Here is a 14,456-nt window from a genome sequence, read left to right on the forward strand (position 1 = left end):
AAAATAATAATTTTTAGTGTATTACAAATATATTGAAATCCTTGATAGTACACTGCAAATATACTAACAAAAAGTTGTACCATCTGTTAATATATAAAAAGTATACTAACATCATGCTTTTACCAAATTTTGGAATTAAACTTTAAACATACTTCAAAATAATTTTATTATAGTACACTTTCCAAAAATATATTATTGGAAAATATACTTTAATTGAAAGGTTGGTCTAATTTCCAAAGCACACTTATTTAAACTTTCTTTTACAATGAATTTTTGGTATATTTAAAAAATATATAAATAATCATTGTACAAATGTACAGAAAGTATACATTAGAATAGAAATTTTAATATACGGTAGTCTCAGTACATTTTCAATTAAATTTAAATGTACTTATTCATATGTGGCCTGGTATGTGATTTTAGTGACAACGCCAGACACAGGATAACGCATTTAGATGGGATCTTTTATTCCAGACTGCACTTTAAATAGAGCAGTGTTAATTGTAAATAAAAGTCTTAAATCTTGTGTACAGTTGTTGAAATTTGTGACGTTGTCCCTCAAAACAAAATGATAAACAATTTATCATATATATAAAGGGCTAACATAGACAACGGTAACAGCTTCTCTTTCTAAAAACTAACACAAAAATAAATATAACCTTGTCAGCACAAAAGACAGAAGAAGGCTGTTTAAACTACTCGAAACATGAATAAAAGTTCTTCATGACATATAACATCATCCATCGACATACTTTCTCATTTCAAAAACAAAATAACTGATTCAGACTTACTGCTCATCACTACTCTTGTACATCACACATTAACACTGCATATAAGGAGCTTGCGTTTCTTCTCTGCACATAATAGAGGTTCACATTACCATTGGGAACACACAGCATAAAAAAACCTCTATCTTCCTGTCCTTTTTAACAAAACACACGTGTATCACAATTAATAACTCACTTTTGGAACAGTAACATTAAATAACACTTACTCTGATGCTTCGCACTCACACCGGAAGCACACAGATGGCCTATGGAGCAGTTTTCTCCCCTCTTGGATAAACAAAATAACTATATTTTAATTATGGTGTTTTACATAAAGATACACACAAAACAGACTCAGTACTTTGATGAAGTGGATTATGTCCAAGCACTTGCCATGCCATCTAAAACATCGCGTGTACTTAAAGGGAGGTTCTTGCGCTACATACTAGCCAAGATAGATGAAGTGAAGTATGCTTGATGCGCTGCGATATATACAAAGTTCATGAAAAGTCACCATGGTTTTAAAACGGAGGAGGAGAAAAAAAAAAACATAATTGCAGCCTGCGCATATGCTTTATTTACCAAATACAGATTTCTTATTGTTATTTAGTCCAAATAAGCATAAAGGGGGGGGGGGGGGGGGGGCCTGAAGGAGGCCTTCCACATATGAAGGAGGCCTGAAACCGATCTCGAAATATCGGAATGCATGCGTTTTTTTCCTGTTCTTTTCCGTTCAAGATAATTTATGTGTCTAAACTCTCTCACGCTACTGTGCTCTCACTATCATAAAGCTGTACACTTGCACAAACTGCAGTAGTGTTATAACTCTGCAACTATTCCAGCCAACCAGAGACTAGAATTGGCACAACACTAGCCAATCAGAAACTGGAGGCGGGCAGATTCGGACTGTCTTCGGACTGTGAATTCTAGTTTGAATTCACAACTGGAAGCTGCATCATTGCATGCGTTAGTTTGTATCGTTATAATTTTATTTTTATCTGCATAAGGTAAATTTCATTTTTCTAAAGTAGTTTAAAATAGAGTACATAGTTTAAACTATAGAATGTATTGTTTAATGTGTTGTTGCTAAATCTTATGTACTTTGCTCGTGGTATAATGGCTCCATAGCTCTCAGCCTGTTTTCAGTCTCTGTGTAACAGAATCAACACACCAGGTTTAAACTAATACTGTACCTGTATATTCTGATACTAATGTCTGTCTGTGTTCAGACAACAGTTAAAATTTTAGTTTGTGTGTTTCGCAGACAACCTGATGTTTTGTTGAACACAAATACACAATAGTACTGTTATTTTTAACCTTGTGCAAATTAAATCTGCCTCATAATTACTGATGTAATGTGTTTCAAAAACGTTATAGTGTATAAAATGCATTTAGCATTTGTAAATGATCCTAAACACCTTACAATACAGTATTATAAAAGACTGTGTGTACTGTATAATATAATAAAGTATATTTGTATTAACCACAAAGTGTACTTTTTAGTATTTGTAATTGGCCAGAAGTATAACAGCTACTGCTGCAATAAGAATATACTCATAGTATATTAACCATGTATTTGTAACACAGTAAGAATTGCTGTAATGTACTTATAATACATTAAATATATACTTAAATTACATTAATTACTATCAGGTATTTACGTTAGTACACACACAGCCATATACTTTAAGTGTACAAAGTGTACTTAAAGTTGGTCCACTTCAGCACACAAAATTATACTAAATATACCTAAAGTTTTGTTTTTGTACATTTTGATTACAACTTACAGTAAATGAACTTAGTACAAAATTAGTTGTTCCAAAGTAGGAAATTTCAAGTATACTAGTCATTAGTCTGCTTTGGCATGATAGGATTTAAGACAGACAAACAGACAGACAGTCAGACACACACACACTCACACACACGCTCACACAAATCATTAATTTAATATTTCATTTTCATGACAAATCTTACGTAATACACAACATTATTAATCTAAAGTGAATGGAAAGGGGGTTGGTGGTTTTACAGAGGGGATGTTTTTTTTGTCATTTTTTTCAAGAGGCAAAACTTTGACTAAAACATTTGTAGAAATTGCATGTGACAAAGATTCTCACGTGTTGTGTATGACTGTACTTCTGTTTAACCCATACCAATGACAAAGACATTCCAATGCATTATCCTGTAACAGCTTGTCTGGGCACATTATTAGTCTATTCACATAAAATATGACTTGACTTGAAAGATGGCAGTAACCCAGCATACATACATACATACATACATACATATATACATAAAGTATATACATACATACTTACATACATATATACAAACATACCTACAATGACTTCCTTTGTGTTTCCAAAATGCCCATAGTGTGTGTGCTTGTGAATACATCTTCTAATATAATTTATGTACAGCAATAGCTTTTGTTACCCAAAATCTATTAATTTTAGGAAGTTTTCAATTTCAGGGCGAAAAACATTTCAGCCCAAACTACAATGAGGATAAGATCAACTGGGCTAAATTCAACTGTAAATTGGGATCGGGAAAAATCCAGGGCTGCTTAAAAGGGTTTGATACTGTTAATCCACACATAATAATAAACAAATACAGTGGAACCCTTGTGAATTGTGAAGTTATTGTGAATAACTTGGTCTGCAGGCATTTTGCAAGACAAGCAAAATGTTTAAATAAATTTTAATTTGTTAACCGAGCGAAGTCTTTATATACGAGTACTGTAGTATGCATGTTGTTTGTCTGCCGAGTGGCACGTGATCATAACCAGTGGAGCCAATGGTTCTTCTTACTCTTGCACTGTGGGATTGTTGGGTAATCATCTGTCATGCTCAGTCCCAGTGCGCGTGCGTTACTCGTACAGTCAACATCCGTACGCACATATACTGTTTATTTAAAATTGTGACCACCTAAAGCATTTTTTGTATTTTGTGTCCAAGTGTAGTGACTGTGCAGTACTTCAGTAACTGTACTGCAACAATGGGCAAAAAAAGGTAAAAAGGATGTAGCAGTGTGGGAGATGAATCTGTATAAAGGAATGATTCCGTTAGTGTGTGTGTGTGTGTGTGTGTGTGTGTGTGTGTGTGTGTGTGTGTGTGTAAAGCATTTTTTAAATTTTGTTTCCAAGTTTAGTGACTATTCTTTAGTAACTGTCCTGCAACAATGGCCCCCGTGATTCTGGTAGTGTGTGTGCATGTAGTCCCTGTGCTCTTGCTTCTGCTCGCGTCTAACACCAATCACAATTTTTTTCAAAGGTTAAGTGCATTTAAAATGCAAATTAATTTGTTTTACTTGTAATATGAATGTATACTTTTTTTTTTACTAGGGTAGACATCATCTAAAACCTTTTATATACCTTTTAGCATTCAAAGTGCCTTCCAAAACATGCAAGCTGCCGATACTGTATGTACATATGCACTCACATACCATAGAAATGCTGGCTGCAACGGGCATCCAACAAAGGTCTTTGTCCTGGTCCCTTATACACAGGGATTTCTCTAGTTTCTCTCAATCTTTTGATAATGTTATGCAGATGATGAGATTTGCAAAGCCTTTGCATTTTGATGTTGAGGCACATTGTTTTTAAAGTATTTTACAATCTTTTTACGCAAACTTTCACAAATTGAGTTTGAACATCTTTACTTCTGAAAGACTCTGCCATCATTTTTATAGCTAATCATTTTACAGACCTGATGCTATATGTTTTTCCAGCTGAATCTTTTAAAAAAAAAATCTTTTTTTTTTTTTACCTTCTTTGTTATTTGTAATAACAACCTGGACTCCATATTAACATCAATTAACATCAACTGTTATAGCTGAACTGGCTGCCACCTAACACACAGTATGGATGCAGATCAATTCCTGCTCTCTGTTTCACCCAGATGAGGATGGGTTCCCTGTAGAGTCTGGTTCCTCTCTAGGTTTCTTCCCATTGCCATCTCAGGGAGTTTTACCTTGCCACTGTCGCCCTCGGCTTGTTTATCAGGGACTATCTGACCATAATGATTCATACACACTTACATTCCATTCAAACCTTAATAATTCTTTTGATTGTGTAAAGCTTCTTTGTGACAATGACAATTGTTAAAAGCGCTATACAAATAAAACTGAATTGGATTGCTCTGGTCCCAACTTTTTTGAGACCAGTAGCTGGCGTCAAATTTAAAATTAGTGGATAAAAGTGTAAAAATTCTCAGTTTAAACATTTCCTATGTTCTATTGTGAATCAAATATTGGCTCATGTGATTTAAAAGTTTTCATTTTATTAAAATTTATTTCCTTATCCGTTTTACTGTCTCCCAAGAGAGCCACTGATAATCAAGCAAAAACACTAAAAATGTCTACAAATGGCATATTTGATTAAAATGATACAACATGAAGTAATTAAACTTTTATTAAAATAATCAAATTCTAATGTTGCCTTACAGTATGTAAATAACCGGATTACTAACAGATTAAAGTGGTAAATAATCTAGAACTGTTCACTGAATGTCTCAACAAGTGGAAGTGATTTTTGAGTTTTTACTAAACCTGTTAACCCATATAAAGGTAAAACTTAAAGGTCCCATATTGGACATTTGATCGTCTAAAAATGACTAAAACGTACATTTTGCATAATGGATCATTATTGTTGACTGTACTGTATGTTGTTGATTATTAGCTCCTTATTATGGGCCAATCTAAAATGTATAAGATAGTAGCCTATAGAATAAATCTTTTGATGACCTTTAAAGTTAATTTTGTTTGAGGCCATGTTGTTAATAATGTCATCCTTTCCCCAACAAAATCTACAGGCTCAAGCCACTGCTGGTAAAGCATGGCATTACATCATGCAGGTTTGGAGGAGAGACAGTGTATAATCCATTTAAACTAGGAGAGAATTGCTTCCTTTTTGAGTCTGTTGCCACAGGGTGTTTCTTTGTTACCCATGATATCTCTCCATTGTAGTGTGCATACAGGCAACGTACAATTGAAATATGACCCTGTTACTATCTTTAATAAAGATCAGCTTCAGAACATTATTGTTTCAGTTCTGAAGGGCCTTTGGAATGTGGATCCTGATCAACTGGACTGGTGTGTAAACATTTTTGGTGCACCTTATTAATCTAAAGCCATGTCTAATGATCTACACTACTTTATTACAGAAAGAATATTAATAGAATATTATTTTAAACTTTAAATTCCATTTTATACCTAACAATAAACATAACATTTTATAATATTATTTTAAACTCCATTTTAAACTTAATACCAAACAAAAAACTTAAAAACATTATTTTAAACTTTAAACTCCAGTTTAAACTTAATACTAAACATAAAACTTAATAATGTTATTTTAAACTTTAAACTCTATTTTAAACTTAATACTAATCATAAAACTTAATAATGTGAACAGCACAATAAAAAGTAGTTAATGTGAGTGCAAGGGAGGGAGGGAGAGAGGCAGAGAGAGAGGGAGGGAGGGAGAGAAAGACAGAAGCAGAGAAGTTTTAGATATGGCAGACGAGGCATTTAACACAAACAGAGAAAAGGGGGGTGGATTTAAAATAATAATGAAGAAAAAGAGGACAGACTTGGATAGTGTAGGCTTATGTATGTATGTATGTATAAGCATACACACCAGTGGGTTAAGAACAGCAAGCTAGAGGAGGTAATAGAGTATAAATTTCAAAAATGAAATTTCTTGTCAGGAGGCTGTTGTATATTCTCTTTGCCATGTCCTGTTGCAGTGTGCTGCTTTGGCACTACTTTTACCACAGGTGAGTATCTGATCTTGCTTTAGAATTAGTTTTTCTTTAGTAATGGTGTGGTTGAGTCCTCAGAATGAGGGTTAATTACTGTTTAATAATTTTTTTTTTCATATGTAAAAACTTTTTTGTAGACGTTCTTTCTCTATGAAGACTAAGATTTTTCCACAGTACTCTACATGTGCCAGTTTTAGTTCATGAGTCATAAAGAAATGCAATACATGATTGATGTTTCAATGAAGATTACTGTTTATTGTTTTTTCTTTCTTAAATCACTGGGAACAACCCATTAGACCTGCAGTTTTGGAGATGCTCTGACCCAGTTGTCTAGCCAGCAGAGCATGTTGCTCAGATCTTTACTGTACTGTATGCTTGTTCTTTTTTAATGTCTTTCTTAATGTCCATTTGATGTCTAATACAGTATATCCCACCCCTTTATAATTAGAATTGTAACAAGAGAATCAAAGTTGGTTTAATTGTTTAGGTACTTTTAAGAAACCATTAATGACTTTCATTGTTTCAGTACATAAAAAAATCTCATTGTTTTATTAGTCTATCCCTTTCTCATTTTATTAGTTTATGGAAAGCAGCACAGATTTAGGGTTATTAGTCATAACCTATTTTTTGTACACTAGTTAGTCAGAAAGACATCAATTTCTTCTTAAACATGAACATAAACTTAAAACAAATAATAAATAAATAAATAAAATGGAATTGAAACCAATACTGATGATTTTATAGAATTCATGTACTTTTAATATGTAAAAGTTCCATGCACTGTAGTTTGTCAATAGTTTTGCATCCTTTCAAGTGATTCTCTGTGTTTCTTCTCACAGGGATGCAGATACCAGTGATCAACACACCATTAAACTAAACGCTGCAAAAAGCAAGTACGAATTTCACACCATTCATAAACACAATACTCCAACTGATATTATACAGAAGCTCTGAATGTTATGTTAAAAGTTCACAGAAGCTATTAATATGGTCACATATAGTACTGTGCTTATTGTGGTTTTTATACAAATTTTGTTAAAAAGGCTTATTTTATTACTTCGTTATTAAGTCAGCATAAAAACATTTCTGATTTTCAAACATAAGTATAAATTAAAAAAAAATTACAGGGATAATATATGTAGGTCAGTTCTGTATCTGACGTTTAAACTGAATTATACAAAGGTTTTGTATACTTGTCACTTGTCACTGATTTCTTATTATTATTTATGTGCTGCTTTGTGTTCCAGGGACATTGCCAGTATTAACAAGATGTTAACAAATTATTCCTCCAAATGGATCAAGCAGGAACAGAACATTAAAACCTACAGGTGACAAACACACACATCACAGCAGTTAACAGCACATCAGAAGCTGATAATGAAAATCTGTGCTAATGTTTAATAAACAGGGTGAAAAAAAGTACTAAGAAAACATAATCAAGTAAAAGTATACAAAGATCAGCCATAACTTGCCACTGCCTAATATTGAATAGTTCCTGCTTTTGCTGCCAAAAAAGCCATGAATCCTCGAGGCATGGACTTCACTAAACCTTTGGCACAAGCCAGTATTCCACAGATTCTCGAATTGGTTCATCACTTTGAACTCCTTGTTGTGTTACTCAAACCATTCTTAAACCATGTTTACAGTGTGGCAGGGTGCATTATCCTGCTGAAATAGGCCACTTTCCCAGCAGAACATTGCCCAAAGCATCACAATGCCTCTGCTGACTCACCTGTTCTTCATAGTGCATTCCGGTGCCATATATTCCCCAGATAAGCAGGACACATGCATTTGATCATCAACATTATGTAAAAGAAAACATAATTTATCAGATGAGACCACCTTTTTCAATTGGTCCAGTTTTGTTGCTCACGTTCCCATTGTGTACACTTTTGACTGTGGACAGGGGCCTACATGGGTACTCTGAGCAGCTATGCAGCCCCATACACAAATAACAAAACATTTGATTAATATATGGTGTGCTGATTTATACATACTGTACTGTACATACAAACACAAAAATGTACATACATTTTTAATTGTTTGTACATAAAAAGTTTTTTTGTTTTATTTTGTTTTTGTTCCCAGGTCATTGCTAGGCAAAAGTTGCAATGCCATTTCCAATGCACTGGTTACACAGGACAACTCACCTGAGGGATCAATTATTTCCTATGATGCAAGTAAAAAAAAACAGTTGGTGACACCAAGCCTGTTTAAAGTATTTCCCAAGGTACTATGTAGTAGAAAACAATATATGATTAATTGTCAAAATTACCAATCTTTAAGTAAAGTTGTGTGTAAATGTTTGATTTTTAACTTTAAACTTTTTCAGTTTTAAGTAAATAAATAAATTCCAGCTTTCCAATGTTGTCTCTAACATATGGATTATTGCCATACAGCCATATAATATATTTTTTATTTGTGTGTAAGTGATTCAAATTCAGTAGAGATAGATAAATACAGTACATGATAGATAGATGGATAGATAGATAGATAGATAGATAGAAGTACTTTATTAATCCTGAAGTGAAATTGTATTTGTATAGAGTAATATTTAAATGAATATGCAAGTACTTTATAGCAAATTTTGCATGAGTCATAAAATTGCATGCAGTTCAACAAAGAAGTAGGATTGTTTTTATTTAATGGTTTTTAAGAAAACCAAAATTTTCATCCACACTTATACATTTACACATAATTCTGGCCATATTTATTTTAATAAATCAGGTACAATTTGTTAATACTACTGCTAATTCTCTTTATATTGTGTTTGCATGTGTGTAGACAAGCCCCTTTAAAACAGCACCTTGGGATTCTTGTGCTGTAGTTGGCAATGGAGGTGTCTTAGCCAACAGCAGCTGTGGAAAACAAATCGACTCTTCCACGTTTGTCATCAGGTCGGTACAAAGAAAAGTTCATTTTAATACCAAAAACCTCATCGCAACTAAAGTAGAGAAAATAATTATTTGATTTCCAGTAGTTTTTGTAAGTTTGCCCATTTACAAATAAATAAATGAATGTTTGATCCCCAAGCAAAACATGACTTGGTACTGTAGAAACCTGTGTTGGCAAGCATAGAGTTGAGACTTTTCTTGTAATTGGTTACTAGGTTTACACACAACTTAGGAGGGATTCCTTTACAGATATTTTCTAAATCCTTTAGTTTTCTAGCTTGGCACTTTCCAACTCGAAGTTTCAGCTCCCTTCATACATTTTCTATAGGATTAGGGTCTAGAGACTGGCTAGGCCACATTATAACCTTAATGTGCTTCTTCTTGAGCCAATCCTTTGTGCCTTGGTGGCACTTCCTCCCAATCCTCCTCTTTTCATTGGCAAATTTTAAACAGGCATGCACATGTGCCTTCCTGAAGTGGAGGATTCAGGATTTCAATCTATGGCAGCGTATTGTGTTCCCAAAGGTTTGTTTGGTGACTGTGGTTCCAACTGCCTTGAGATCATTCACAAGCTCTTCCTGTGTAGTTCTGGGCTAGTCCCTCACTTTTCTACCTTTTGTGAAAATTTGCTTCAACAGTTGTCTCTGTCTCACCAAGCTTCTAGCTGATGGTCTTGTATCCCATTCCAGAAAATCTTGTTTCTGACACCTTTGACAGCTCTTTGGTCTTGCACATGTTGGTGTGGATTCTGCAAACAAGTGTGTTTTATACACAATATGTTGTTGTTAGAAGCACCTTTTTAGGATAATATGTTCAGCAGATAAGCACATAACCAGTCTATGGGAGGCAGAATTATTGTTGACTTGTAGGGATCAAATACTTACTTTACTTAGTGTAATACAACTCAAGTTATAACATTCATACAATTTATTTTATTATTTTTTTTATTCTGTCACTGTCACTATAGACACTTCATTTGTTTTTAAGTGGGCAAACTTACAAAATGTACTGGGGATCAAATAAATATTTTCTCTATTGTATGAAGAGTGGTGGACAGAGCAGAATAGCGTAGGCTACTGCTGTAGTACACAAAATGTAAAACATTAAACCTGTTAATATAAAAACTAGTGATGTACAGTTAGACAGCAGTCGCAGTATCTGTTTGTTGCTTAAAATGTGTCTCTGTTGTCAAAAACAGATTTAAAGAAGTAGCTCAAAGTTCAGTTCACACACACAACAAAATGTGTACAACAAACATTTGTAGTTCACAGTTTTGGTTTTTGAACTAGTACAAGTTCATTTATCCTGTTTGTGTTTTCCGCTCTAAACAGTTAAAAGGCCTTATTTTCTTTTTAGTAAAACCTTCTTTTATCTATCCATCTCCAGCGTACATGCATGGGGATCATTGAAAAACCTGAGAAACCTGAGAAATCAAATTCTCGCGTCTGATTCTCTGGTTCGGGCAAAAACTCACCAGTACAAGCAAAACCACCCCGCACACCTCACTTCCACCCATGAGAAATATGTAGCCATTATCCTAAATAGCTGCCTCGGTGCTTACGCACCTGGAACGGCAGGTTGTGTTTTAGAATGAACAATGCAAAATACCTCAGCTTTTGTGACATTCTCTGTAAGGCTTTGGTTTTCTGCTGAAAAGAAGTCTGAAATACCTGAGCAGCCGTGACTGTGACCTCCCTAAGTCTTCCTATCATTAGCATTGTTCACGTCATGGGGTTGTTTCTGTGTTCTATTAAATCCTAAACCATGTAAATTGGAAGGTTCACCTCACCTTAACATGTCTTTTACAAATATTTAACCCACTGTGGGCAATAGAAAAATGCAAAAAACTAACTTGCTGTCATTTTTACGGAGAACTGCCTCTTGCCTGGTCACCCTAACAATCGATTTCTGGAATATCGTATATGATTTGCAAGTGTCAGGGATCTGTTATAAATGCGCAGGAAGTTTGTATTATCAGTAAAATTTAATGACCAAAATTGGAAATTAAATGACCAAAGCCTTTGCCACTCATGTTCATCACCCTGCCTGTTAACGATGCTTACATACACATTCTTTAATCACAAATTGATGTGAACAAATGAACTTCACTGTTAACCTAGAAGAAAAAGAAGTTTTAGCTTTATGTCTTTTGTGGGTTCCTTATTTTTTAGTTGGAACCTGAGTGGTATTTTAAAACCTTGTAACCTTTCCTTAAAAACTTAATTACACAAGGTACCTAATTTTACTTCATAACGTTAGCAAACCATATCGACTAAATAAACTACAAGGTACATTATGTCTGTAAAGATTCTTAGTCATTCTCATGAGTCAAGTGTCTCAATTTCCAGATAATCTACAATGTAATTGTAGTTGACAAACTTCGTAATGACAAACTTCTTTTCCCTTTTCTTTCTCAGATGTAATCTTCCTCCACTGACCAATGGATATGAGAGAGATACAGGAAGCAAAACAAACCTTGTTACAGCCAATCCCAGCATCCTTTTTCGAAAGTGAGTCTGGGGTGATATGTGTGATTATATATTTACTGCCATTTGTAGATATTATGCATTTACAGATAGAGTCACCCTTTCATAAGTATATTCCTACAGATACTGTAAATATGGGACCCAATATGTCAGTCAAATCTGAGTTGTCATGTATGATCCACTGGCCTTGGTTTGCTCTTTCTTAGCCTGATCTATAAGCACAATGTGGCCACAATGAAAAGGCTGACATTTCTTTCTTGCCTGTCCTTGGTGTTTGGGCCATAATAAGAGAACTGCTTGCATTGCTCATCAGTACAAAATTAATCGTTAATAAAGGGGATAAAGCTGTAAGAGACTTTTCTCTCTTGGAAATATTTTTAAATACAGTGCAGACAAAACATTTTTAAACCGTTTAAAGTTTTTGCTATTTTGTTTCGCGTCACACTCTTCATAAAATTGAATAAAATCTTTTTTTGTTATTCTTCTACACATAACACTATACAATGACTCTAAAATAAACTAAAACAGGTGTTTGAAGTGCTTTGTTAATTTATTTGAAGAAAAAAATAGATGACTGTACTGAATCAGTGTTCTAAATCGAATAGGGAAAATGTTATAGACTATCACTAATACAAATAAAATGCCCACTGACACTTTAAACACTGATGCTTTGTACACTAAAAAGGGATTGATATTAAATTAGATTAGGTCATGGTTAGACCATGGTACCTTCCATTGCAGAGCATGGTTAGAGCATGGTACCTTCCATTGCATATTACCTTAAGGACAAATTAATATGGCATATCAGATAACTTAATGAGACAAGTACAGCATTACTATGTAGACTGATGGCTTTTCACAGCTATATTGATGTTACTGTTGTCAAGAAAACCTTCAAGTTTTTTAAAGTTTTAAGGTGGCAAAAAACAGGGAAGCAATAACAATATCGAAAAATACATGTGCTGTAAATGATGTAAAAACCACCGAGCATTTACCGAGCATTGCAATTAACTGAATTGGTAAGAGTCCTGATGTAATGTCCTATCATCGATAGGATGATAAAGCTGAAGTGTTTTATGATTAGTAAGCTGGTGAAATTATACATGTACGTGGCAGCCTTTATGGTTGTTCTGTTTTATAATAATCAGTGCCATGGTGTGGGGAAATCGTTTGACTAATCCAGCTGAGATGACCTCTATGTCCTGTTTTATTTTATTACTCTTTTATTAATATGTGTTAATCACCATCCGGGTGCACCACACAACCTGTGCATTTCGAGAATGTTAAGACCTCCAAAAAAGTCTTAGAAAAATTAAATCAGGTGGAGTCAGTTTTACTGGGCCTGATGCAGCTGATAAAATGAATAGTAGTGTTGTTATTCATAATTTACAGGTAAGTGATAATTTTACAGCGTAATAGGATCACGGACATGTGTCAGGTGTAAGTAGTAGTAATGGGAAATAGTTTGCATGGCTCACAGGTCAGGTGTGGGAGCTCCTTTGCTGGATTTTGCCTAAAGCCCCAGGGCAGTCAGGACCAGCCTTTCTTGCATTTCTTGCGCTTTCCATAAAAGCAGAATCTTTGCCCATTGACGCAATTACACTGTAATGCAATTGTTTACTTTATATCTTAAGTATTAAATAGTTAAACTGTTTTTACTGTTCTGCCTGCTTAAAAGCAGAACACACCCAAACAATGTTTTTTCTCTCTCTAATGCTCTTCAGGTATCGTTCACTAAAGAAGAATCGCCAGTCATTTGTGAAGGATTTGCAGTTGTATGGGGATGCCCTAGTCCTACTGCCAGCGTTCTCACTTGTACGGAACACTGGTGTGTCCCTGCGTGCCCTCCACTCACTGCAGGACCTAAACAAGAGTGGTCCTCGTGCTGTCTTTTTTAACCCAAGGTACCTTACAAACCTGAAAAACTTTTGGCGTGGCAAAGGAATTCGCTCATTTCGCCTCAGCACTGGTGCCATGATGGCCAGCATGGCCCTGGAGCTCTGCAACAATGTTCACCTGTATGGCTTCTGGCCTTTTGGAACACACCCATACACCAACAAGAGGCTGACCAACCACTATTACGATAACCAACCAGTAAACAAAAGAGTGCATGCAATGCCATCTGAGTTTCGAGCCTTGTTGAATCTCCATAACTTGGGTGTAATCCATCTGCACCTAGGGGAATGCACAAAATAAGATATCAACTGCATTTAATAAACTATTCCTTAATTATTACATCCTTAATACCACAAGCTCACATAAATTATCATGAACATTTTATCATTTACAAAATCCTGGAGCACATCCTTCTTAGGGGGGCTATCCCACATTCCCAACCTATTTGCCAGAGCATGCCAAATAGTCCCAAAAATGAAAGTCTATGGTTCTTGGTCACTTGATTCTGTGACATCACAATGTTCTAAATCACCTACAAATTAGCTATAAATTACCTATAGAATGGTACAACGTAATTACAATTACAATCACCCATGACTCCACTACAAACTGTGTCAAATTTAGGCCGAACTGTCAAAATCTATCTACAAA

At 34.7% G+C, this 14,456-nt stretch overlaps 1 protein-coding gene across 1 annotated transcript; it reads left to right on the forward strand.

Annotated features, from left to right (window-relative positions):
- The first annotated feature begins 6,406 nt into the window (after window positions 1-6,406).
- Window positions 6,407-14,124, forward strand: LOC128544054 (alpha-2,8-sialyltransferase 8F-like). Its single transcript, XM_053513999.1, has 7 exons — window positions 6,407-6,544; window positions 7,369-7,422; window positions 7,777-7,857; window positions 8,618-8,759; window positions 9,314-9,426; window positions 11,841-11,933; window positions 13,634-14,124. The coding sequence occupies exons 1-7, from the start codon at window positions 6,459-6,461 to the stop codon at window positions 14,103-14,105; spliced, it is 1,041 nt and encodes a 346-aa protein (XP_053369974.1). The 5' UTR covers window positions 6,407-6,458; the 3' UTR covers window positions 14,106-14,124.
- Window positions 14,125-14,456: the final 332 nt, after the last annotated feature.

The sequence above is a fragment of the Clarias gariepinus genome, chromosome 16 (assembly GCF_024256425.1).
Source record: "Clarias gariepinus isolate MV-2021 ecotype Netherlands chromosome 16, CGAR_prim_01v2, whole genome shotgun sequence".
Classification (NCBI taxonomy): Eukaryota; Metazoa; Chordata; class Actinopteri; order Siluriformes; family Clariidae; genus Clarias; species Clarias gariepinus.